Genomic DNA, 24,955 nt, shown 5'->3' with positions numbered 1-24,955 from the left:
TGAATCCAGAGTGTGTTACACTGGAATTGATTCATGGTGCATCAAGGATATGAGTGCTACTCACCCTAAGTAGCCTGGATAAGATATAAGGGAAAGAAAGAGCTATGGTCATCCCTTGTTGCTTTGCTACCTTCTGCCCACCACAAACTCTTTCTCCTCTCCGATGCCTGTCTGCCATGACACCCTGCCTTGGAGCCAGACAATTATAGACTGAAACCTCTATAAAATGTGAGCTAAATAAACCTTTCCTCCCTTAACTTGTGTATGTTGGATATTTTATCTCACCAATGAGAACAGTAACTAACACACTGGTTTAATTTCTTTTTTTTTTTTTTTTGTACCAGGGATCGAACTCAGGTTCTTACGCTTGCTCAGCAGGCAGCAAAACCACTGAGCTAAATCCCCAGCCTGACACTGCTTTAATTTCATTGCTTGCTATTGGATTATTCAAGTTTTCTAAATCTTCTTAGTTCAGTTGTGGTAATTCATATGTATCTAGGAATCTATTTCTTCTGAATTCTCCAATTTTTTGGTGGTGAAGGTTTGAGAACTAGTTGTTAATAATCTTTTTGAGGTTGTGATTTCACCTTTTTCATTTCCAATTGCATTGATTTGGGTCTTTTCTTTTGTTGCATTGGCTAAGAGTTTGTCCATTTTGTTTATTCTCTCAAAGAACCAACTCTTTAAATCATTGATTCTTTATACTGGAATTTTTGTTGTTGTTTTGGTCTCAATTTCATTGATTTCTTCTCTGATCTTGTCTTAGTCACTTTTCTCGCTGCTAGGACAAAATATCTAACACCCAAAGTTAAAGGAGAAAAGGTTTATTTAGCTCACAGTTTGTAGAGGTTTCAGTCTATAGTTGGTTGACTCCAAGGCAGAGTGGCACAAGGCAGAGGGGTGTCACAGATGAGAAAGAGTTCATTACATGCAGAAGACAGCAAAAGCAAAAGGGGACCTGAATATCGTCTTTCTGCCCCTTTTTATCTTATCCAGACTACTTAGGGCAGGTAGCACTCACACCCTTAATCCTAGTGCCCTTGAGTCTTCCATTGCACCATGAATCAATTTCAGTGTAACACACTCTAGATCTAGACATCTCTGAAAAAGCCCCACCTATGACAGCATTTAGTCCATCTCCAATAGTTGCCAAAGTCCTAACAGTTTCAGCATTGCTGAAAGTCCAAGTCCAAAGTCTCTTCTGAGATTTAAGGCAAATTCTTAGCTGCAAATCCCTATACAAATGAAAAGAAAGTTAAACACTTCCAACATGCAATAGCTCAAGACAGACATTTCCATTCCAAATCACAAACAGGTGGATACTAAGGAACAGGACCAAACCAAGTCCAAAATTCAGCAGGGCAAACATTAAATCCCACAGTTCCACTTCCAGCATCCCCAGAAATCGGTGGCAAGTTGTGAACTCCAAAGGGCTTGGGTCACCCTGCCTCTACGGCACTGCTGGTGGTTGTAGCTCCTATGACTTCTTTCTTGGGCTGGCTCTGCTATGGCCTTATAGTATTTCTCAGATGATCCACATTCCCAGCTTCTCCAAACTTCTAGGGTCTCCACTGTGTCTTCCACTTCAGAGTCACAGCTTCACACACTGCCCTCTCAGGGACACACTGCCTGGAATCCTAGACCTTCTGAAATCTGAGTGGAAGCCTTCCTGACCCCATAACTCTTGCATTCTGCATGCACCTAAAACCAGCATCACACAGATGATGCCAAACTCTGCTGCTAGCTGGAGCAGTAACCAGAGCTCCTTCTCTCTTGGCTATAGGGGTCCAGTGCCTATGAACTAATTCCCAAGGAAGAATTTCCCTAGGCTGCTGCCATTCTGGAATATAGTGCTCTGGTGCTTCTCAAAGCAAAGTCTTTCACTTTTGTGATTTTTGAGGCTGCAAAGGGTGGAGTCCTGCTGCTTCTTGTGATGCCCTCAGGCCATTTTTCTATCTCCCGTTCTTTCTCAACAATCAAGATTTTCTCTACACTATCTTTGCAGTCCACAGCTTTACTGGTGCTTCCTTTCTGGCCAAACTCAAAACACTTTAAATCATTCTGCTGGCCTCTTTGCTCTTGATTTTCAACAGGTCTGGCTAAAATCCCTCAATAGTAGCCATGTCACTGCCCCAAACATTAGACATCTTGAAATTTTTTCTGCAAGATAAATTATTCCACCACCCTTAATCTTAGTCTCAGGCAAAGTCTCTAGAAATGAACAAAATGCAGACAACCTTTCTACCAAAGTATAACATGCATCGTCTAGAGTACAAGAGCCAATGCAGTGTTTCTTCCCAGTAGAAACTTCCTGAGCCTGTCTTTATGGAGACCATTTCTATCAACATTCTGGTCTTCTGAGCTCTGACCAGAATCTCCCATCAATTACAGCCTCAGGCATTCCAGCTCTATTTTTTCAGCCAGCATCTCCAAACCTTTCTTAACTTTCCCCCCTTTCATAAGCCAGTTCCAAAGGCTCCTAAACCACATGGTCAGATACAGTCACAGCAATGACCCACGTCTCTGATACCAAATTCTGTCTTTGTTACTTTTCTCTCATTGCTAAGACAAAATACTCAACAGGCAAAATTAAAGGGGGAAAGGATTATTTAGCTCACAGTGTGTAGTGGTTTCAGTTCATAATTGACTGGCTCCAAGGCAGGGTAGCATAGCAGATTGGTATTGCAGAGGAGAAACAGTTCATGGTGGGCAGAAGGTAGCAAAAGCAACAACAGATGACCATAGCTCTTTCTATCCCTTATATCTTATCCAGGCTACCCACTGTTGGAAGGGGGATGTAGCACTCACACCCTTAATTCTAGTACCCTTGATCCTAGCATTGCACCATGAAGCAACCCCAGCATCACACACTCTGGATTCAGCCACCTCTGAAAAAGCCCCACCTATGATTGCATGAGGCTTTAAGAGGACATCTAGACACAAGCCATAACAGATCTTTATATTTTTCTTCCTTGCACTAGCTTTGAATTTGTATTGTTCTTGTTTTTCTAGGACCTTGAGGTGAATCATTAAGTTATTTATTCATGCTTGCTCTTTTTTTATTATATAGACGTTCACAACTGTAACTTCCCCCTTAGGATTGCTTTCATTTTGTCCTATAAGTTCTGGTGTGTTGTATTGATGTTATTGATTAGTTCTAGAAACTGTCTTCTTTCTTCTTTGATTTCTTCTGTAACTCATTGTTTATTTAAGAGTGTATTGTTTAGTTTCCATGCATTTGCATAATTTCTGTGTTTTATTTTGTTGATTTCTAGTTTCATTGTGCTATGATCTGATAATATGCATGTTACAATTTCAATTCTACATTTATATAAGCATAGTTTATTGCTTAGTATGTGATTTCTTTATTTGTTTGTTTGTTTTTTGAGACAGAGTCTTACTATGTAGTCCAGGCTGGCCTTGAACTCATTATGTAGCCCAGGTTGGCCTCAAACTCAGGGTGATGATCCTCTGGCTTCAGGCTCCTAAGTGCTGGGATTACAGGCATGTATCACCATGCCTGGCTGTATGTGGTCTATTCTGGAGACTGTTCCATGTGCTGCTGAGAATAATGTGTATTCTGTTTTTGTTGGATGGAACCCTCCATAAATATCTATTAAATCCATTTGTTCAAAACTTTACTTAAACTCTGATATTTCTTTGTTGATTTTTTTGTCTAACCTATTTATTTGTGATAGTGGTGTATTGATGTCCCCCACTATAATTATGTTTGTGTTTATCTGGTATATTACGTTCAGTATTACTTGTTTTATGAAGTTGGGTGCACCATTGTTTGGTGTATATATATTAATAATTGTTATCTCTTTCTGTTGGATTGCTTCTGTAACCAATATATAGTGACTTTCTTTGTCTCTTTTGATCAGTTTTAGCTTAAAGTACACTTTGTCTCAATATAGGGTAGCTACAACTGCTTTTTCTTGTTTTTTTGTATTAAATTCTTTTATTGGTACATTGTAGGTATACAACACAATTACATTTCTCATTGGGAATTGTACCTTTATATAATGCATCTTGGTTCTTATTTTTTCCCCATTCCTAGCCCTCCCTTCACTCCCTCCACCCTTCCCCATTTACAAAGACTTTATTTCCATTTTTTCCATTTCTCATCATTTTTTCCTTTCCCTTCCTTCCTTTCCCCTGTGCCTCCCACTACCCCTACCCTTTGGACCTTTTATTCCTATTTTACATTATCGATTATTCATTCTAATAATTGGTACATTTTAGGTATACAATATAATGACATTCATCATTGGAAATTTGCACCTTTACATAGTCTCTCTTGGTTGTTTTTCACCCTTGCCCAGCCCTCCCTTCAACCCCTCCAGCTCTCCCTATTTACAAAAATTTTGTTCCTATTTTTCCATTTTCTCATATTAATCCCATTCCTTTCTATCCTTTCCCTTAGCCCTCCCACTTCCTTCCCCTTTGCCCCTTTTCTTCCTATTTCACATGACCTATTATACATTTAGTCCTTATTTACACTTTCAGTTTCTCACACCAGAGAAACTATTCAGTATTTACACATCTGTGTCCTATTTATTTCACTTAAGAGTATTGCCTCAATGTGCATCCACTTAGCTATAAATGTCTCTAATTTCTCATTTTTTACGGCTGAGTAGTACTCCATTTTATAAAAAAACCACATTTTCTTTATCCAGTCTCCAGTTGATGGGCATTTGGGCTGTTTCCAAGTTTTAGCTATTACAAACTGTGCTGCTATGAACATGGGTGCACATATATCACTGTGGTATGATTCTTTTAATTCTTTGGGGAAGATACCCAGCAGTGGAATAGCGGGGTCAAATGGGATTTCCAGTCCTAGTTCTTTGAGTTATCTCCATACTGATTTCCACAGTGCTTGCACCAGTCTACACTCCCACCAGCAGTGGAGCAGGGTTCCTCTCTCCCCACAGCCCCGACAGCATTTGTTATTGGTTGATTTCATGATAGCAGCCATTCTTTCTGGAGTGAAGTGGAATCTCAGTGTACAACTGCTTTTTCTTTTTCAAGTTGCTTGGAATATTGTTTTCCATCCTTTGATTTTTGTTTTGTTTTGTTTTTTTAGTCTATGAGTAGGTTTCTGGGTTGAATGTGTTTCTTGTACACAGCATACCACTGGATTTTTTTTCTTCCATTCTGTCAGTCTGTGTCTTTTGATTGGGGTGTTGAGAGCATCCACTTCAAAAGTTATTACTGATAGCTATTGACTTATTCCTGTCATTATTTTCTTGTTGCTGATTTTCTATCTTTCCTTCTACTTAACTACCCACCCTTCCTGGTGTAATCAATGTCATTGTTAGCTTCATTGTTTCTTCCTAGGTCATCCTTGAGAATCTTCATGAGTGCTGGTTTGGTGGTCATGAATTTCTTTCCATGCTCTTTATTATGAAAATACCTTTTTTCTCTATTAATTTAAAAGATAGTTCTGTAGGATCTATCAGCCTTGGAAAATGTTTTCTTTTAGGGCTTGAAACATTTCACCACCACATCTTGTGGTCTTTAAAGTTTGTGTTGAGAAGCCTGCTGTTACTTTAATGGGTTTGCCTTATAAGTAATTTGTTGCATTTCTCTAATGCTTTTAAGGTTCTGTTCTTGTGTTGAACTTTCAGAATTTTGACTATGATGTGTCATGGAGAAGTTCTTTTCTGATCATGGCTATTTGGGGTTCAATATGTGTACTTATCTGTATATTTAATTTTTCCTTTTATTTGAAAAGTTTTCTGCTATTATTTCATGAACAGGATTTTTATGCCATTTATGCTGTCTTCTAATTTTTCATTAATTCCAATTAATCTTAGATTAGTCTTCTTTGTATCATTTAGGAGTTGTTGGATCCATTTTTCATGTTCTTTTGCTGTTTTTAAGGAATCTGTATTAGCTGGTCACTGACAACAGCCATGTCTTCTCACACTCTGTGTTCACATTGATCACTTTTGCTGCCTATAATTTTGATAGAATTTTTAATCTCTAGAATTTATTTGGAACCTTTTTATGGATTCTAACCTTTTCTATGCTGGTCATTCATGTTTTGCATTATTTTGTTCAGTTCTGGTAGCTTTTGATTAGTGTCTTCTGTAGGCTCACTGATTATTTCATTTGGCCCAATATCAATTCACTTTTGTTTTTTGTGAACTTGCCAAACATTTTGACCTATTTTGTTATCTCCTCTGACATTTTGAATAATTTGGGTATGTGGCTTTTGCAGTCCTTCCCTTCAATTCCCCAAGGATCAACTTTGAGGCAGTTTTGGAGGCATTTTGTTGCCTTGTCTTCTCATGTTTCTATTGTTTGTTTGTTGTGTTGAGGTTTGAATGTTGATTGTAGTGGAAAGCTTTGTTTCTAGTATGGAGACCTTTTTAATGTTTACTTTTCAGTGCCATCTCCTGGTGTGGCTGAGTATTGGTCTTTGCGTCTGTCCCAGAACGCAATCACCTTCTTTTTTTGTTTGTTTTTGGTTTTTAGACAGGGTCTTGCTATGTAGTTCAGGCTGGCCTTGAATTCACTATGTAGTCCAAACTTGCAAGGATCCTCCTGCCTCAGCATCCTGAGTGCTGGGATTACAGGTGTGTGCCACCACATCTGGCTAAACAACCATCTTCATTTATTTGGGATGGGAGGTTGCAGCACATTTGGCCCAGTACCTAGTTCTCTGGGAATGGGCCGCAGTATTGTTAATGACCTCAAGGCAACCCAGACATTGGCATCCTAGGAAAACCAAATAATAGCAACAGCTATGTAACCTTGGTTATAGTGGTAAAATCTTCATCAATTATAGCATCAAATACAATCTGAATGTTGAAAAACCCTAAGAACCAATAATGTATCCCTCTTAACTATAGAAAAGAGATCTATAGGGGCTGGAGATTTAGCTCAGTGGTTCTGTCGCCTGCCTTGCAAGCTCAGGGACCCGAGTTCGATCCCTGGTACCAGAAAAAAAAAAAGAAAAGAGATCTATAATTATAGTATGACCACTAAGACAAAACAAATATTGACCTACTATTGACATACAGTAAATATCTAAATGGAACTACTTTACCTCTACTAAAAATAGAATAGTATTCAACAGCATAGGATAAGTTAACTAGCTATCCAGAGATTCATAAAGCTTACTGCTTATACTTGTAAAGGTAGAAGGGGTGGGGAACCGGAGAATAAAAAAGCAAAATTTGGAAAATTAACCAATGGATCATGAGAAGGAGAGAAAAGTGAGGGGGGTCCTACTGAGGAGTAAAAGGAAATTAACAATTTAGAGAATAATCACAAAAAAGAAAAAACAAGAAAAAGCTAACCAGAGAACAAAATACAGGAAGTAAAAGAAAGACAGTAAGGGAGAGAAAAAAGGATGAAAGGGGGAAAGAGATAAGACACGGCGGGGGGGGGGGGGGGGGGCAACCATCCAAGGTGTGTCCTTGCTCCCATTGGTAGATGGGAAATGCAATCAGCCTTTTGGTCTCTGCTGGATGTAGGCCATTGGGCGGAGGTTCAAGTGGACTATTGGACTCAGTGTTGACAGTCATAGAGTCCGGTTGCTCCCTTTTCTCCCCAAGTGTTGTCCTCATCCAGGATTGGGTTGCTTGGTCAGTCCTTGCCTCTCCTGGCCCACACCAAGTGGAAGGAAAATGTAGAGCCAGGTTGGAGTTGGTGGATAGTTGTGCCCTTCAGTCAGGAGGACGAAGTGAATCCAGCATGACTCTGCTTGTGCATCTTGACAGGGGGGCACCATGTGTCCCTAATTTTTAAAATTTAAACATTTTTCCATATATTTTGCTCACACTTGATATATGGTATATGCTTACAAAGACCACACAGGATATTATTTAAGATTTTTAAATGACCTCTTCCAAATTTTGTTAATCAAGATATACAAAATATAGTGTCTGAATAATAGATAAACATCTTCAAACAATTTTTCAACAACCATTTCTGCCACCCTCAACTTGTTACCTCTTCGACTTTAAACCAGGCCTCTTGAGGGCTGGAGATTTAGCTCAGTGGTTCTGGCATCTTCCTTGCAAGTGCAAGGTCCCGAGTTGGATCCCCAGTACCAAAAACAAAACAAAACAAAAAAATAAACCAGGCCTCTTGAGTTTTTGGTATAACAACCTTGGGCTCTGTAGCTACTGCTGACAGAGAGGCTCCGAGTCCCCAGCAGCCGTCAAGCCCAGGGTGTCTGTCTCTGCCTAGGGGGCCCCAGGGTTCAATCTCTGCTTGTTCCACCACAGAGTCCTTGACAAGTTCAACCCAAGGGCCATCCAAGGCCTGGCAGTAAGCTAAGGTACACTGGGTGAAATCCCTCTCTAGTATGAATAACATTGTCTAACTTAGTGTTATCTGGAATTTTGACAGTATATTTAGTCAGGTTTTTTGGGGGTTTTTTTTGGTACCAGGGATCGAACTCAGGTCCTTGCGCTTGCGTAGCAGGCGGCGAAACCACTGAGCTAAATCCCTGGCCCCTTCAGTCAGTTATTAAGTGAAGTAGTCTATGTGTTCCTTGACCAGGACTGGTTGGTGGTGTCACTCAAGAGTCAATAAGCTCACTGTTTTTTGTTTTTGACTGCTTGTTCTTACATTCTTAAAAGAAACATTAAAATTTCCCCTTATGTTTGGGGATTTTTCTGTTTTTCTTTGTACTTCTGCCAATTTTGCTTTACCTATTTTGAGATCTTGTTGTTGGTACATACCAATTTAGAATATGTAGAATGGCTACATCTTCCTGGTAAGTTGGATTTTGTATCATTATCAGGTGATCCTCTTTATCTATACTACTACTTTTTTAAAAAGTCAACTTTATTGAGTATATTTTACATACAATAAAATGCACCCGTTTTATTTTATTTTTTTTTGATACTGGGGATCAAACTTGGGTCCTTGCACTTCTGCAGCAGGTGGCAAAACCACTGAGCTAAATCCCCAGCCCCATGACTGTTTTTTGTTGGTCTCTATCTCTTCATGAATGTCAAATACTACACAGAAACACTATACATAGTCTCTGATGGCAGACTTCTTTTTTTTAGCATAACTTTTTTTTTTTTTGAACAGGGTCTTATTATGTAGTTCAGGCTGGCCTCAAACTCATGATGTAGTACGCAGGCTGGCCTCAAACTCACAGCAATCCTCCTGCCTCAACCTCCCAAGTGCTGGGATTACAGGCATGTGCCATCGCATAGTGGTCTTTTAGAATCATCATAATTTGTGTCTGTTTATGGCCAGGTAGTGTCTGCTCTGACAATGAACTATAATCTGTATGTCCATTCATTCATCCATTGCTTGGCATTTGGGCAGTTTCCAGTTATTCCTATCTAGCACAAACTTTCAAAACCCTACTTGTTTCCTATCTTAGCACATTCCTTGTGACTATAACAGAACAGCACAGACTAGGTGCGATAGTTAATTCTGATGTCAACTTGAATGGATTAAGAAAAGACAGATACTAGGAACAGGGACATAGATCTTTTATAAATGAGAAGGGGATCTGGAGATGGAGGGCAGGGAAGGGAGGGGAGAGGAGGGGGAATGAAAAGAATTAAGATGTGTTATGTACACCTACCTACTTCCCACAATGAAAGTAATCATTATGTACTACAAACATATACTAAAGAAAAGAAAAAAATGAGTAGAAACCCATGAATTTTAAGCAAGTCATACAGAAGGGTGGTAATGTTACAGGACCCAAGTCTCTGTTCATGGCTTGAAAGCCAATACTTGGGAGCTAAGTGTTGACAGGAACAAATCTGCTCAAAGAGCAGAATTCTACTATTTAGAATAGGGATCTCTGGGGTCTCAGATCATTCTGAAACCTCTCCACAGAGCTGCCTTGGTCACACCAGCCAGAACCCCTTCGCTGGTCACAGAAACTCCCTCCTCTTTCTCAAAGAGGCTGCTGTCATCAAAGAGAGGGTCCTCTGAGGAAGAGGTCAAAACTTCCCTTCATGCTATAGCTATTATTATTATTATTATTATTAGTTCATTTTATGCCCTGAATACAAAACTGAGGACATTAAAATTACAATAATTTTGAGAATGAATAATTTAGGATAGGAAGATAATTATATGTAATTTTGGATTCATCCACTTGATTTGTCATTACAATATTCAGAAACATCAATTTGCCTTTCAGGTATTCAGCACAGACAGTTGAAGAAAAGTTTTAAGGGTTATGAAAACAGGTTGCTATGGATTAATACTGAACTTTTATTTTAATTTTTTGGAGGGAGGAGTTTGAGACTGTGTCTCATTATACAGTTTAGGCTGGTCTTGAACCATGTACTATGAACTGTATAGTTTCATGAACCACGAACCAGCCTGTCACCACACTCAGCTTTTAATTTTAACTTTTAAAAAATATGTTTTTAATTTCAATAAGTTCTTAATTTAGTGGAATTGCTTAAAGGTATTTAATGCCTTTTAAAATGTCTTTAAAAAGAAACATAGAGGGCCGGGGATTTAGCTCAGAGGTTCAAGCTCCTGCCGCACGAGCGCAAAGCCCCGAGTTCAATCCCCAGTACCAAAAAAAAAAAAAAAGAAACATAGAGGAGACAAAGTTATGTATTGATTACTCAATAAAAATGTGATCATAGGCTCACAGGAACCTAACCTTATATTTTCTCTAGGAGCAATGGCTCTGCTTTTGCTAAGCAGTGTTTGTGGAGGTTATATTACATGTAAGTACCACAAAGAAGAACTGACTGATGAAACTGAGTACAAGTCTCAGCCTCTTGATACCACTCAGTAAAAAGGGAAGGAATCAGAATTCAGAGCTAGCAGTGTCATTCTAGAGCCCTGACTTTCAAATGTGACATCTAGCCAGGATTGCAAGAAACTGTATTGCTGGGCAGGGTGGCACCTGCCTCCAAGTTATTCCAGAGTCTGGGGTAGAATCACAAATTTGAGCCCAGCCTCTGCAACTTTAAATACATACATACACGCATGCATGTACATATATACATAAATGTATGCATGTATGTATGTATGTATGTGGGGGGCTAAGGGTGAAGCTCATTGCAAGGCCCTAGGTTCAATTCCCACTGCTGGAAAAAAAAAAAGAAAGGAAGGAAGCAAGGAAGGGTGTTCAACAAATAAGACGACCAAGCTTTGAGTTTGGGTATTTCTGCCCAGAAGGCACTTGAAACAATCTGTGACAAGAAAAAAAAAAAAAAACAAAAACCACTGGAGAGTTGAAGTGTATCCTTCTCTGTTTTATCTGCTGTAGTGAGAAAAGCGTGTCTGCCCTGCCTTACTCTTTACAATACTCCCAGGAGCAGCTATCCAGTTCTCAGAGCTCTTCCCTCGGTGGATACCACATTCCAAGTGACCCTGATCCACTGTAAGATGTGATAACATAAAAATTAAAATGATCTAAAAGAAAATCCAGGCGTGGTAGCACCTGCGTATAATCCCAGCACTTGGGAGGCTGAAGCAGGAGGATTGCATTGAGTTCGAGGCCAGGGTGGGCTACATAGTGAGACTCTGTCTCAAAAAAAGAAAGAAAGAAAGAAAGAAAGAAAGAAAGAAAGAAAGAAAGAAAGAAAGAAAGAAAAGATTTTCTAAGCCTTAAAAGATTTTGTGACAAGGTAAATTGCCACACAGACATTATCTCCAGAACGGAATCCACCAGAGGCAGTAATTTCCTGGAATCTAAACAATACTTTCTAAGCCCTGAGAAATATTACATTGACCAGATTGCCTACAGATCTGGACATTCCAATGGACTTACAAAATGGTTTATGTCAGCTCATATGTTTCCAAACACCAAATTTACCTCAATATTACTTATTTTCCCCAAAGAATTATTTTGTTATAAAAGCCTTGGTTCTGCTTGACTTTGTGGAGGACTTGGTCAGTTTGTAAAACAAGCCGATGTTTTCCCAATTAGCAAAACTATCCTTCACTCAGTAAAACCATCTTCTATTTTAGCATCATTTATGACTTCTTGGTTGACGGGTGCTAGAGTCCTATTTGAGAGAGTATGTTTCCTTGTACTCTGGGCCATCTTGGCCAGATATTTCTGCTGTTGCCTGAAACCTCCATTCTAGTAAGACTCTACACCGGAAATCAGTGAATACAGTGATACCTCAGTTATTGAATGGCTCCAAGCTCGAACTTTCCACTACTTGAACAGCAAAGTGTGAAAAAAATCTGCTCGGTGTTCATAACTTTGCTCGATAGTCAAACCGAAAATCTGACTTGAAAACCCCTGTACAGGCTGAGAGTGAGTCACATGTCACCTTTTGCCTGGCACACAGAGGGGTGATGTTTTGCTCTAAGCACCTCTCTCACCCAGACAATATATAGTGCTTGTGTAATTTTTAGGCCTCAGAACCAGTTGTTTGGTTTTCCATTATTTCTTTCTTTCTTTCTTTTTTTTTTTTTTTTGGTACCAGGGATCGAATTTGGGTCCTTGCACTTGCGCAGCAGGCGGCGAAACCACTGAGCTAAATCCCCAGCCCTAGTTTTCCATTATTTCTTATGGGAAAAATATTTTCCGTTCTCCAATGTTTTCAGTATTTGGACGTGAATTTGGAATGAATTAAGTTCGACAATCAAGGAATCACTATATTTCCTCTAAAAAGCCAGGGAGTAAGTATCTTAGGCTTTGTGAGCTACGTGGTCTGCTGCAACTATTCAACTCAGCCCTTTTATTGATAGAGCAGCCACAGACAATACCTAAACAGTAGCACAACTGTGTTCCCACAAAGCTTTATTTACAAAAGCAAATGGAGGGCCAGCTGTGCTCTTCTTTAGAGAGAAGAAAGTCTGTGTCTTATCTTTTGTAATTTCAGCACTAGAACTAAAAGTCATCCCTATTTTGCTAATGAATAAATGAAAACAGTCATAGACATTTTTCCATTGCAAAAAGTACTTCTGTGTACTTTATTTCAATATTATAGAGGAAATCATAACTTTTTAAAGTGGTACTGATTGTGAATTTTGTTTATTGTGCTATCGTGGATACAGCAATAAATCTGCAAATCTATTAAAAAAAAAAAAAGTGGTACTGAGATAAACATAAGCTGACCAGAATGAGTTAGCACTTAATGAAAATAATAATTTCTAGAACACAATAAACCCTAATATCCTAATATATATTTATAATACAAGTACTGATACATCAGAGACATAAAAGATACTATCTTTGATGTAGTCCCTTAGGAACTATAAAAAAATAAGTATTGAGCCGGGGATTTAGCTCAGTGTCACCTTGACTGCCTCACAAGTGCAAGGTCCTGAGTTTGATCCCCGGTACCACAAGAAAAAAAAAAGTATCATCTAGCATCTGGATGCTAAATAAAAGAACCAGAGGGCCAAATAAACAGAAGAGTCTGTCAAATTTTAGGAATTCAATTTTATCCAAAGCTTTGGCATGTAAACTCTCTATCTACTGTCTCGTCTTCATTGACTTCAAAATGGTGGGAAGAGCATGAATAACCTCCTCTGCATTTTTCTGGGAAGTCTTTTGAACTAATTTCCTTTTAAATTTCTGAGGAGACGTAAACATTGCATCCAATGAAATGCACACCCTGATAAACCTAATAAACTATAAAAGCCCCAATAAAAGTAAGGACACTTTCACCCCACTTATAAATCATTCTGAGTGTAATGATCGCTCAAGGCACTCCCTCTTGTTCTGAGACAGACTATCCTCTCCCAAAATGGGGCTCCCAGGTGCATATAGCCCTTTCATAATCAGCAAGAAAAGGTTTCAATTTTTAAACACTGACAAAATTATTTTTATTCAGGAATTGAAAAGGTACTCTCATTCTTGCTGTCACTGAAATACAGTACAGGAAGACAGAAACAATAAGCAAAGGAGTTGGTGAGGGGCACGATAATTGTGGGGAATAGTGGCGTTCCTTTGGTACTGTTTCAGTGTCACTTGCTGTTTTCACACTTTCCAGGCCAGCAGGGACCAGACACTCTATTGGGATGATACAAGCTATTGTGAATTCCTAAAGCTTTCCAGACTGCAAAGCTGATCACACCAATAAACCAGGAGGCATCCAGTGAGACTATCCCAGAGCTTGCAAGGTGAAAAAAGACCCACTCTTCTATAAGGCAGCTGTGGCCTACTGGCCTTCTTGAACCACTCAGGGCTTTTCATTTTAGCCACTGATAACTGTATAACATATCCAGGTAGCATCCCAGATGCAACAACAAAACCAAGGAAAATTCCACCTTTAACTAGGAAATGCCAGTCGTTTGTAGACACAAGAACTTCCAGTCTAGAGGACTCCCCAGGTCTCTGTCTCCTTATTTTAGCCTGCAGTACTCTAAACATTGATTTTTGAAGAGGGAAAACACAGAACTACATACAGTTAGCTGTTCAGGTGTATTTTCACTGGCAAAGGCAGCAAGGGTACACTATTTGTTAGAACTAAGCTAGTTGCGAAATTAAAGCAAACACAAAGCAGAAGGATCTTGTCTTCACATGCTCTCCCACAGCTGGCCTGGGTCATGGCAAACCTACACATCTCCAGGTAAATTCCACACAAGGTGAAACTGTGAGGTTACTGGAGATGGGGCGTGACATCGCGTTCCCAGTGTTCCCACAACTTAGAGCTGGATAGTTGATACTGTGGTTGCATACTCCCAGCTTTTAAATTTCCCAGACCAGGAGCTCAAAACAAGTTCTAAAACTGTAAGGACATAAAGCCTTTCCACTTTATTCTCATGAGATCATCCTTCACAGGTTTTGGTTTGAATTTCGGGGCGGGGGTGTGTGTGTCGAAGAAAGTTTCACACACAGTGGGATTCAGTAACAGAAGTAATGATTTGCAAAGCCTATTTCTAGTTAAAGTCAAGTCCTATAGACTCTCGTCCCACTTTTATTCCGCATGTGACAATTACAAAGCCCTCTGTAAGTCTGTTTCTGAGCCTGTAAAATGAAGGTGAAGTTCCCCACCATACTGTTGCAGAATTAAATCACTGGCTCTGCAGGTAATTAGCACAGGCCTGGAAGTTGCAGGCGCTCAGAAAACGTTAGCTGCCTAACTGCCCCTAGTATTACCTCTAGGAAACGCCATTGGTGCCCTCAGGGGCTGGGATACCGTGAACCAGCGAGCTCAGGAACCAGGCAGGAGTGAGCAGACAACAGGCCCTCGCGAGGCGCTCCGCGACCACCGTGAGGGCCCGCCCATCCCAACACGGCACCCGGGGTTCTCCCAAACCGCCACGCGCACAGCTGCGGCGGAGCTCTGGGAGCGCCCACTTCCGGCAAGGAAAGACCAAAAATAGCTTCTTCCTAGCAGGAGCTGAACTCAGCCCACGGGTGAGCGGGGCCGAGGGCAGCCCAACCCCTCGCTTCCGGCTCTCCTCGGGTAGCGCCGGGCACCGCCCAGACCCGCCTTCCTTGACGTCACTTCCGGGCGGCCCCCGGGCGGGGCCCGAGCAAGGGCTGCTGCCCTGATCTGGTTCGGCTGTGCTGCTCGCCACGTCCCACGCCTGGCCACCAGTGCTTTCTTGTCGGCGGAGGGCCGCGGACCTGCCGCGTCCGGGTAAGGCGCTTGCACTGCTTTCCAGGGAACTGTTGTTAGGGCTCCCCGAACCGGCTTGGGACTGAGAAAGGGCGATCGGGGGCAGAAGTAGGATGAATGGGGGGCACCAAAGGCTGGAGGAGGATGAATAGGGGCACAAGAGGGAGGAGGAAGGGGGCAAGAAAAAGAGTGAATGGAGACACAGCGTGCAAGATTGTAAAGAATGAGGAACAGAAGCAGAGAAGAAGGAAGGATGGGTCGAGACCCCGGAGGAGCATGGATGGGGCCCAAGGAGGAAGGAGGGCTGAAGGGAATCGCAGACTGCAGAGGAGACGCCAGACTGTTCCTGTTTGGGAGCACAGTTGAGACACTCCGGTAGGTAGGGAACAGAAAGGTCTTGGAGCAAGTCCCTGACCAGACTGGGCTCCAGAAGTGTTGGTCTCAGAAAGAGTTGACCTTTTGGGTGACCCATGACCCCGGCCTCTTTCACCCAGACCCTTTCTGCCTGGGAGGAGGCTGTGAATTTCCATCAGATTTTCCACCCTGTCCATCTACTTGCCTACCTCCCCCATGTGGCTTCTTGCCATCTGCACTTAAATGTTAGGCTGAGAGCAAGAATCCACATCTATACGGTTTACCACAAGAAAGAAACAGAAATCTGACTTTAACAACTTGCAGTTTCCCTCCCTCAGGAAGCATCTCTAAAATTTCAATAAAACGAGCGAGATAAATATTTAAAATATAAAGTCTTCATTTATGTGTTGGACCTAACTAATAGACAAAGGAATGTCGAGTCTACCCACATAGCCAGCAAAAACTACATTTTAGCATTTAGCTGTGATACCAAAACTTCTAAGAACCTGGCAGCAAGCAAAATAATTTAGATAATATCAAGCAGTGTAATTTAGATAATATCCAATGTTCCAAGTTCTCATCTGCCACTTGGGCACATCCTTTGGACCACAGGACAGTGTCAATATACATGAAACTATATCTGTTTCTTGGGCTTCTGGTACCAAAGTTCAGCCAGGTGACGTGTCAGAATTAGTTTTCTGTGGTTTGCCCTGTATGTATTTACTTTCGAAATCCCTACTCTTTGGTATGCACGTATAGCTTCCCCAGCTGGGAGTAGGGACCAACTGAGCCATGTTCCTGCTGATAAATAAGTATTAATAGCATGATAGAATGTGAAAATAATACTTGTAGTCTTTAACAAACCTGAGGATTACTTGTGCTGCATCTGTCTGTGCCAGAAAACAAGAATTAACCAGTCCAGAGTCCAATTTCATGTAACTTGGGTGTAGCAACCTACATATCACTAACAGCTTCATTAAAGAGTTAAAAATCAAACCAAGTTTGGGAGCACAAGAGATCAGAGATAAGAGGACTAAAGAGGCATCTCAAGGTTGTGGACCACTCAGCAGGCTGAGTTAGAAGGATTGCTCTGAGTTTAGGGCCAGCCTGGGGTGCATAGTGAATTCAAGGCCAGTGTGAATAACATAGCAAGACCCTGTCTTAAAAAAAAAAGTTATGGACCAGCAAAGGATAGAGAAGTTGATACTCAGGGGCACAGTATGGAAATGTCTTCCTTGTGGGATGTCATCTGGCTCAAGGGGATCCCTGCTGTACTTTTCTTGCATATACTATAGGGTGCTGCTTCCTACAGATGGGGAATTCCCAGCACTAGCATAACCTCCAGGCTTCCCATCTTCCCAGCCTATTTAATGTTTACTTAACTCTTCCTCTAGATAATAATGAGAATAACTGGGTAGGTCCTGAGAGCCAGATTCTCATTTAGGTCCCACAGAAGCCCTTGCAGGGAAAAGTATTATTTTAAATCTTATTAATAGTTTATCCATTCTGAGTCAACTTGTAAAGATTAGTACAAGTCTCCACACACGATCTTGACACTGAGAGTGCTCTGTTGAAAGTGGAGGCAGGACCATTCCAGAGAGATGAAGCCATGGTACAACAAAGGCCTGTTCTTGACTTTACATGGGGGCCAATTCTTGTTTCTGTGGGAGTGACCATCAGCTTGGCTGGGTGGAAGTGAATAAGCAAGGATGGTATCCAGCAAAATTTTCTGGGAACTTGTGGAGTTTTCGGAGGTAGCTTTGTGAAGATGTTCCGTGTATATGCATTAAGCTTTGTGTTATGTGACTGTATGTATGCCTCTGTGGCTGCTTGCACATGTGTGGTGATGTTTATGCATGTGCAGCTGTGTGCAGATAGGAACATGTGCAGCTGTGAGTTGCATACATGAATGTGACTTCATGTATGGATGTGTGTGTGGCTGTGTGTGCATGCATGGGCATTTGTTTTGGGGAGCAGGTTCATGGTTGTCCCTAAGCATTACCACCTACTGATCTCTGCCCAGTATGGAAAGTGATGAGCTCCTTCTGTAATCTCCTATGTTACATTCAGTATTCATCAGTGAGAGAGTCCTTTATGCTGCTTTATATCTTTTTTTTTTGGTCCTGGGGATCGAACTCGGGACCTTGCGCTTGAGAGGCAGGAGCCAGAACCACTGAGCTAAATCCCCGGCCCATATGCTGCTTTCTATCTTTACATTACAGCTATACTCCTAGAGTCTTCTAAAGTTTTGTTTGGTTCCTAGAAAAATGTGCTTCCTGATATGTAAATCACGTAATTTCTCTTAATTATTAAGATCTACAGGTGAAATTGTACCAAGTGGGATTACTCTGTTCTGCTGCTTGTTAGCTCAAAGTACTTGAAGAAAATCAGTTGTTTTCTATCACTGGAGCCTTTCAGAAATGTTTTCCAAAATCGATACATATTTATAAAAAAAAACAAGATAAGGGCTGGGGATTTATCTCAGTGGTTCCGCCACCTGCCCTGCAAGCGCAAGGACCCGAGTTTGATCCCCGGTACCAAAAAAAAAAACCCAAAACCAAGATATTAAATAAAAAATGAAGTTGGCAGTATAGCTCAGTGGTAGACTATTTGCCTAGCAGGCATGAGCTCTGTCTGGGTTTAATTCCCAGTAGCCAAAAAAATTTTTAAAAATTTTTAAAAATCACATGTAAATCTATTACATAAGGATAGTCATTTTTTATATTCAAGTGTAAGTCTTTTCAGAACCTTTAATATATGTGTTTAAACAAAATTTGATCACTGTATGCATGCTATTGTACAGCCTGCTTTTGTCACTTAATGCTGTATTACTGTGTATCTTCCATGTCAAGAAATAAAAATTTATGTATTTTTCAATACTGCCATCAAATTTTATATACGAAAGGGACCATACTTAAAAATTTTTTTGCAGGTTTTTGCCATTGTAAATAATGCTCTGATGAATATCTTTGTAGATTTATCTTTGGACAGTCTGTCCAGTTGCTTCCTTAGAAGAAATTCCTGCAGTAGAAATTGCCACATCAGAAGTTCTGACGTTGAAAGCTGTGATACATGTTGTCATTTTCTAGTACAATGATCTGTTGAATATTGTCCTTTCCTGCTTGCCTCCTCACTGGCTCTTTTCCCCCATACTTTTCCTAAGCATCATTGACTCTCTTTCAAACCCTAGATGCGTCTGTTACCACTGTGGAGCATCTGCATCAGTCCCACGTGTGCCACAAAGCATGCCATGGCCTGGGAGTACCCTACCAAGGTGCCCTCACCTGCAAAGCCAAACTTTACCTGGCGAGCAGACAGTGCCAAGCCCACAGCTCCCCAAGGAGGAAGCTGTCCCAGCCTGCAAGCCTGCCCTGAGCAGCTGCCTCTGGTGAGTGTCCCAGGCTCTGCAGGGTGGGCCTGCCTGTTCGGGAACAGAATAGTGAGGCTGGAGGGGATCCCAAGGAGGTTTTGCAGGGTCAGCAGAGGGTCACAGAAAAAGGAAAGATCACCCAGTCACCCAGGGGGTGCCCAGTGTGTGGTCCTTCACAATCAGAGATTCTGCCTTCTGAGTAGACCAGGGTGGTGGTCCATGGGCAGGGATGGACTCAGGGGACAGAAGCCATGCATTCTTCTGTGGGCTGCTCTTGTGACACAAATGCAAGTTACTGCAAGAGCTTCTCAGACTAGTGTTGTAATATAACACCTGCAGGGGTCCTCAGTGCGTGGGGGATTCTGCTTTCACTGGTGCTGGAGGACGGGGAGGCACCAGAAGCCCACATAGAGACCCTAGGAATTGATGTGGTTTGTGTCTGTTCCAAAGTGAGAAGAAGCCAGCCAGACAGGAAGAAATCCTTTGGTAAATTGAATCAGTTCCTCCCTGCCTTACTTAGCTGGAGCAGCAACTCTGAAATGCTAGAGCAGTGGTTGACAAATTATAGCCTGTGGGCCAAATCCCACAGGCTGTCTGTGTAAATAAAGTTTTATTTGGATACAGCCATACTCATCCATTCACATATCATCCATGGGTGTCTGCACCACAACAGCAGTTGAGTAGCTGAGACACAAACTTTATGATCCATAAAGTCTAAAATATTTCCCATCTGGCCCTTTATAGAAAAAATTTGTCTACTGAAGGGCCCTAAGGTCTGGAGTGTATTCAGGGAGCAAGACCCTTCTTGACCGTTACACTTGATCTTACCCAAAAGGCTGAGAAGCCATCCTCCTTGACCATTAGATATAAATATGAGTGACCAAACAGAGTTGGGAATATAATATATACAGAGCACTCAGAAGCAAAGCCTCAGCTAACAGCTGGTTGTGCGCTCTTTGTGCTGAAACCTTCTAGTTTCAGTTCTTCCCCTATCAGTATGTTGCTCTGTCTCTTCTCCCCAGCCTACCCCTACTTTATTTTTTGGTATAGGGGATCGAACTGGGGACCTTGTGCTTGTGAGGCAGGCGCCGGAACCACTGAGCTAAATCCCCGGGCTGACCCCTACTTTTTTTCCATCAGTACAAAGAATGCTTTTTGCACCCTAGAAAACAAATGCAAATTTATGGTTTGTAAGGTAACTTTCCTAAACCTATAAGACACCAGGAGCCCTTATAATCATTTTGGAAAGTGCTATTTAAAGCTAGAAAAAGTTAGTGATCCTTGTGAAAGGATAGAGGCCTCTGGGAATGTCCTAGCCATCCGGAAGTTTGTGCATGAGGGGATGCAGGGTTTACAACACTCGCCATGGGTTACAAGTGGCAGAAACCCACCCCCCACCACCACCCTGGACATCCCTTCGTGTTGCATGGGAGCTGCTTGTCTGTGGCTCTCACCACAGCTGGACATGCTTCTTGGGTGAGCTGAGGGCTGAACTAGGTGTCATGCTGGCTGCTTGCCTGTGTGACCCTGGATCACTCTCACACCTCAGGGAGGACCAGAGAAGTTATATGACATGTCAGGGTCACTTGGTTAGCAAGCTCAGGAGCTGAGATTGATCTCTTTCCACACACCAGTTCATTCAGGTGTGTGTGGTCCCCAGGATGCTAGGGATGAAAAAGAGAAAGAGATAGCCCTGCTCTCAATGTGGTTGAGGCAGGTGGGAAGAAAGGTGACACTGGAAGACAGAGCAGGAAGCATCTGGGCAGAGGTTAGATCAGATTAGGAGATGGTTCTCTAAGAATGCTGTGTAGGTGGGATCTTTTTCAGATAAGCAGCTGAGCCCATTGCTGCCTGGTGAATAAGACCTGTAGGTATTTCTCCCGACCACTGTCTGTGGGTGGGTAGGGTCCTATCCTCCTGCTGTGAAATCCAAACTGCCACATGGCTAGTGGGGTCCACAGCTTTTCTCTGGCCTCCCCTGAATCTCATTGTCCTTTCCTGATCACTGACTCTGCTGTTGTCATCAGCTGCTCCCTCCCACTCACCTTCGCCAACAAGTGGATCCCTGTCTGGCTTTCACAATGTACCCAGGTGTCACTTTCCTAGGAAACTTTCCTTGACACACCCATAGCCACCACAGGGTAAATCAGCATCCTCTAACTCCCTGTGATGCCCCGTCCTCTGCCAGCCTAGCCCAGCCACACTCAGGGACACCACCCATAGGACCATCCCACTTCACACTTCAAGGCCTAAACAGAGGCTGTTTCTTCCCTTCTCCTGGCCCAAGTCATACCCCACTCAGTGCTTGTAACAGCTTGCAATGACCTCTTTCCTCTGAATCCCTCTGGGCTGCAGGCCCCTTGATAGAAGGTTGTATGTGTACTTCCCTGGCATATGAATAGACACTCAGTATGTTAGGTGGATGGGTAGATGGCTATCTGGGTAGATAGATGGCTGGAAAAGTGGATGGTTGAATGGAATATTGGATGGATGAATGGTGGATAGGATGGTTGGACAGATAGATGGACAGATGGCTGGACAGGTAGATGGGTAGATGGTTAGATAGACAGGTGGGTAATGGATGGATGGATGATGGGTGGATTTATGACTAAGTGTTGTCTCCCATGTAAATGTCACCGTCAGCTGTCACAGGGTGAACACGGGCGTTAGGCCTGACTTGTATCCTGCAGACTGTGGGAAAGAGTCCAGGAGAAAGATATGGCCAGTCTTGGTGATGACAAGGTTTTGGCCCTGTTGACTGGCGTCCGGGGTAAGAGGGTAAAACTTGGAGAAGATGAGAGCTTTAAAGAAATCAGGTCAAGTGATTTAACCTATCCAAGGCAAGGCCTCAGGTAAAATTACCATTACCAGGTTGACTGCAACATTTGGTGTTCTTCCTAAGAACCTGGCTCAATTTGCACCTTAGACCTTGCTGGGTGCTTCCATAGCAGGTGCAGCGCTGAGCCATGTGGCTCAGATAAGGACATGTGTCGCTGAACAAGTGCCCTCTGACCAGTGTGCTCTCTTGACCCCAGATCCCTCGGCCAGGCAGAAGGGAACCATTAATAGCCTGAGGAGCCAACCAGCTGGGAGCCTCAGGGGCCACACCACGCTGCTCTCAGCTTACCTGCAAGATGTGGACAGCCCTCATGCTGGCTTGGATTTTCTCCTTGTCCTTATCTGGAAGCCAGGTGGCATCTGACAAGCCGCGTAAGTGAGAAGAAGGCTGTGCGACTATTGGACAAGTCCACAGTGGCCCCAAAGCACCCTCAGACCCATGAGAGAGGAGGTGCCCTGGGGCAGGGCTGGGATGGGTTCTTGAGGGCCAGTGTGGGTAAGGAGGCCCCTGCATGACTGGGCAGCAGAGCCCTGAAGCTTCCCTGGTTTGGCCTTGAAAATTGCCTTGACTTCTTTGGGGAGTTCATTCACTTGTACAACCAATATTTAATTGCACTCCCACTGTATGTCAGGTGCTGTTCATCTCCAAGAATTCCTGCAGCAAAGAGCTCTTTGGGGATGTGAATGTTCATGCAGCCAACTATGTGCCTTGTACACCTGGGTGTGTGTGCAGTGGTCCTGGTTTCTTTTTTTTTTTTTTTTTGGTACTAGGGATTGAACTTGGGTTGTTGTGCTTGGGAGGCAGGTGCCAGAACCACTGAGCTAAATCCCCGGCCCCCTGGTTTCTTTTTTATAATGACTCACACTGTAGTGTGAAACTTTCACTCTGATATTTTGGGAATTGGATCAAATAGTGAAGCTCTTAAGCCTCAGTATGGGCTGGGGAGACACAGAGCAAAGGAGTTTTAAAAGCAAAGTGTCAGTGGCTTCTCCGATGGGCTGCACTCTGGACACAGGTGGAAAAAAACAGAGCCATGGTCACCCCTAGGAATGGGAGAGCATTGCTGAGTGATCCACCTGCTTTGATCAAAAGTGATTATGTCTCTTTTTCTCCTTTTTCTGACTTTAAGGGTCCTTAATCCCTAACAAGGTGTGGATTAAAGTAGTCAAGAAAGTGGAAACAGTTAGAGGGGATCATGAGACGTCTGAGAAACCAACTACAGTGACTTCTTCTCTGGTCGAGTTCACCAAAGGGACTTTGGCAACCAGCCTCAACTCTACTAAAGTCACAGCAGAGACAACACACAGGACAAACATGAGCACTCTAGCATCTGCGGAAGGTGCAATGGACAATGCGACCTCCAGAGCTCTCACAGCGCCCAAGTCACCCATCCTGACGTCACCCATCCCCACATCAGTGTGGCAGACCCCAACCACAGCTACCACTGGGCTTCTGACTCTCAGCACACCTCATACACAAGTGCCAAGTAGCAATGCATCTTCAAGGACAGCAGCAAGGGCAACATTGGCCACAAATAACCAGACTGCTGCTGCCAACACAGGCAGCCCCTCCAGCACTCTCAGTTCCTCAGCACACACACCCACTTACTCCACAGTGAGCCCGCCACCTACCGTGGGTCCTCAAGCACAAGGTCCCACCAGCCAGGTGTCAACGGCCCAGTCAGTGCTTAGCACAGCAGGTAGGTCTCCATCTGCCCCCTCAAATACCACCCGCGAGGCCACCACCACCCCTCCCATGGCTTTGGTGTCCTCCACAGCAGTGGCCACCACCCGGGCTCAAGCTAAGGAGCCAACTACCAGCACAATGCCAGCACCTCCCACCAGCCAGACCCCTGAGGTTGTAGCCATGTTCCCCACAACACTGCCAAGCCCTGTGTCATCTACCCATGGGGCTGGAAGGCCAGTCACCCCCCAGACATCAGAGCCAGTGGAGACCAAAGCCACACCTGGAACTGCCTGTGCTGGGCTGACACCTAGGAGTCCAGGGGACCCCAAGATGCCAGCTACAGATTTGTGCCAGCCAAGCACTGACGGCCAGTACCTAGTGGTCACCACTGAGCCCTTGATCCCATCTTTGGTGAACAAAACGTTCCTCCTGGCGGTGCTTATACTTGGAGTAACCCTTTTTGTCACAGTCTTGGTTTTGTTTGCCCTGCAAGCCTATGAAAGCTACAAGAAGAAGGATTACACCCAGGTGGACTATCTAATCAATGGCATGTACGCAGACTCAGAGATGTGAGCACAGGCTGGGGCTGGCCTGGGACCACCACAGCTCAGGGCAAGGCTGGGCCTCTTCCTCCACCTTCCATTTTGCCTCTGAGACCAAACCAAGTGCTTCCAAATCCTTTTGGTGCAATTTTGGAGATATGCCAGATGCTTAGATACATTTAACCACTGTCAGATTAATTCCATCATCATGAAAGAGTTGCTGCTTTTTCATATTTATTTTCGTAAACGATCATGACCCAGGAGCAGGTGGTGACTCTGCGGTGGGGTGGGCTGGGGTGGGCAGAAGCCCCGGACCACTTGGCCCCTGGTGTGTCAGATCTTAACCAGAATTAAAGCAATGACTGCTCTCCACTCAGACCCCTCCCTGCGTTTGTATCAGTATGACCTGCTCACAGTTGCTCCCACTAGAACCATTGTGTGTGTTTGTGTTTTCAGCGTGAGGATGGAACCCAGTGCCCCATGCACTCTAGGCAAGTGCTAAGCACAGAGTTATACCCAAGCCCTGGAGCCTTTTTGAGATGCCTGGTGGAGTTGGTTTGCTTTTGTTTCATACAACGTGAGGCCCTAGTGGTCTGCTTTGTCCAAGCCTCTTGCTTGAGCTTCCTTAACACCCAAAGCTACCTGGGTACTTGGCAGGGGGCTCCCCATCAAC

The 24,955-nt window shown here is 43.1% G+C and overlaps 1 protein-coding gene and 1 long non-coding RNA gene across 2 annotated transcripts in view; one reads left to right on the top strand and one right to left on the bottom strand.

Moving 5' to 3' along the window:
• LOC110350655 (uncharacterized) overlaps positions 1-15,352 on the bottom strand; it is a 37,086-nt gene extending 21,734 nt beyond the window's left edge. The window contains exon 1 of the long non-coding RNA XR_002397360.2: positions 15,026-15,352. This is a non-coding gene — a long non-coding RNA (uncharacterized LOC110350655). The remainder of the gene's footprint in view (positions 1-15,025) is intronic.
• Positions 15,353-15,358: 6 nt separating this feature from the next.
• On the top strand, positions 15,359-24,658 carry CUNH11orf24 (chromosome unknown C11orf24 homolog). Its single transcript, XM_004852191.3, has 4 exons — positions 15,359-15,512; positions 19,036-19,233; positions 22,251-22,425; positions 23,184-24,658. The coding sequence occupies exons 3-4, from the start codon at positions 22,350-22,352 to the stop codon at positions 24,311-24,313; spliced, it is 1,206 nt and encodes a 401-aa protein (XP_004852248.1). The 5' UTR covers positions 15,359-15,512; positions 19,036-19,233; positions 22,251-22,349; the 3' UTR covers positions 24,314-24,658.
• Positions 24,659-24,955: the final 297 nt, after the last annotated feature.

The sequence above is a fragment of the Heterocephalus glaber genome, unplaced genomic scaffold (genome assembly GCF_053883595.1).
Source record: "Heterocephalus glaber isolate CG9 unplaced genomic scaffold, H.glaber_assembly_v1.0 deba00000594, whole genome shotgun sequence".
Lineage (NCBI taxonomy): Eukaryota > Metazoa > Chordata > Mammalia > Rodentia > Bathyergidae > Heterocephalus > Heterocephalus glaber.
The sequence above is the reverse complement of the archived record's forward strand: the minus strand, read 5'-3'. Positions and strand labels throughout refer to the sequence as shown.

Excerpts from the sequence above, each read along its gene's own strand:
- CUNH11orf24 (XM_004852191.3), top strand. The coding sequence starts at position 22,350 with ATGTGGACAGCCCTCATGCTGGCTTGGATTTTCTCCTTGTCCTTATCT. Across the intron at positions 22,426-23,183 it reads GGTGGCATCTGACAAGCCGC|GGTCCTTAATCCCTAACAAG; the intron begins GTAAGTGAGAAG and ends TCTGACTTTAAG.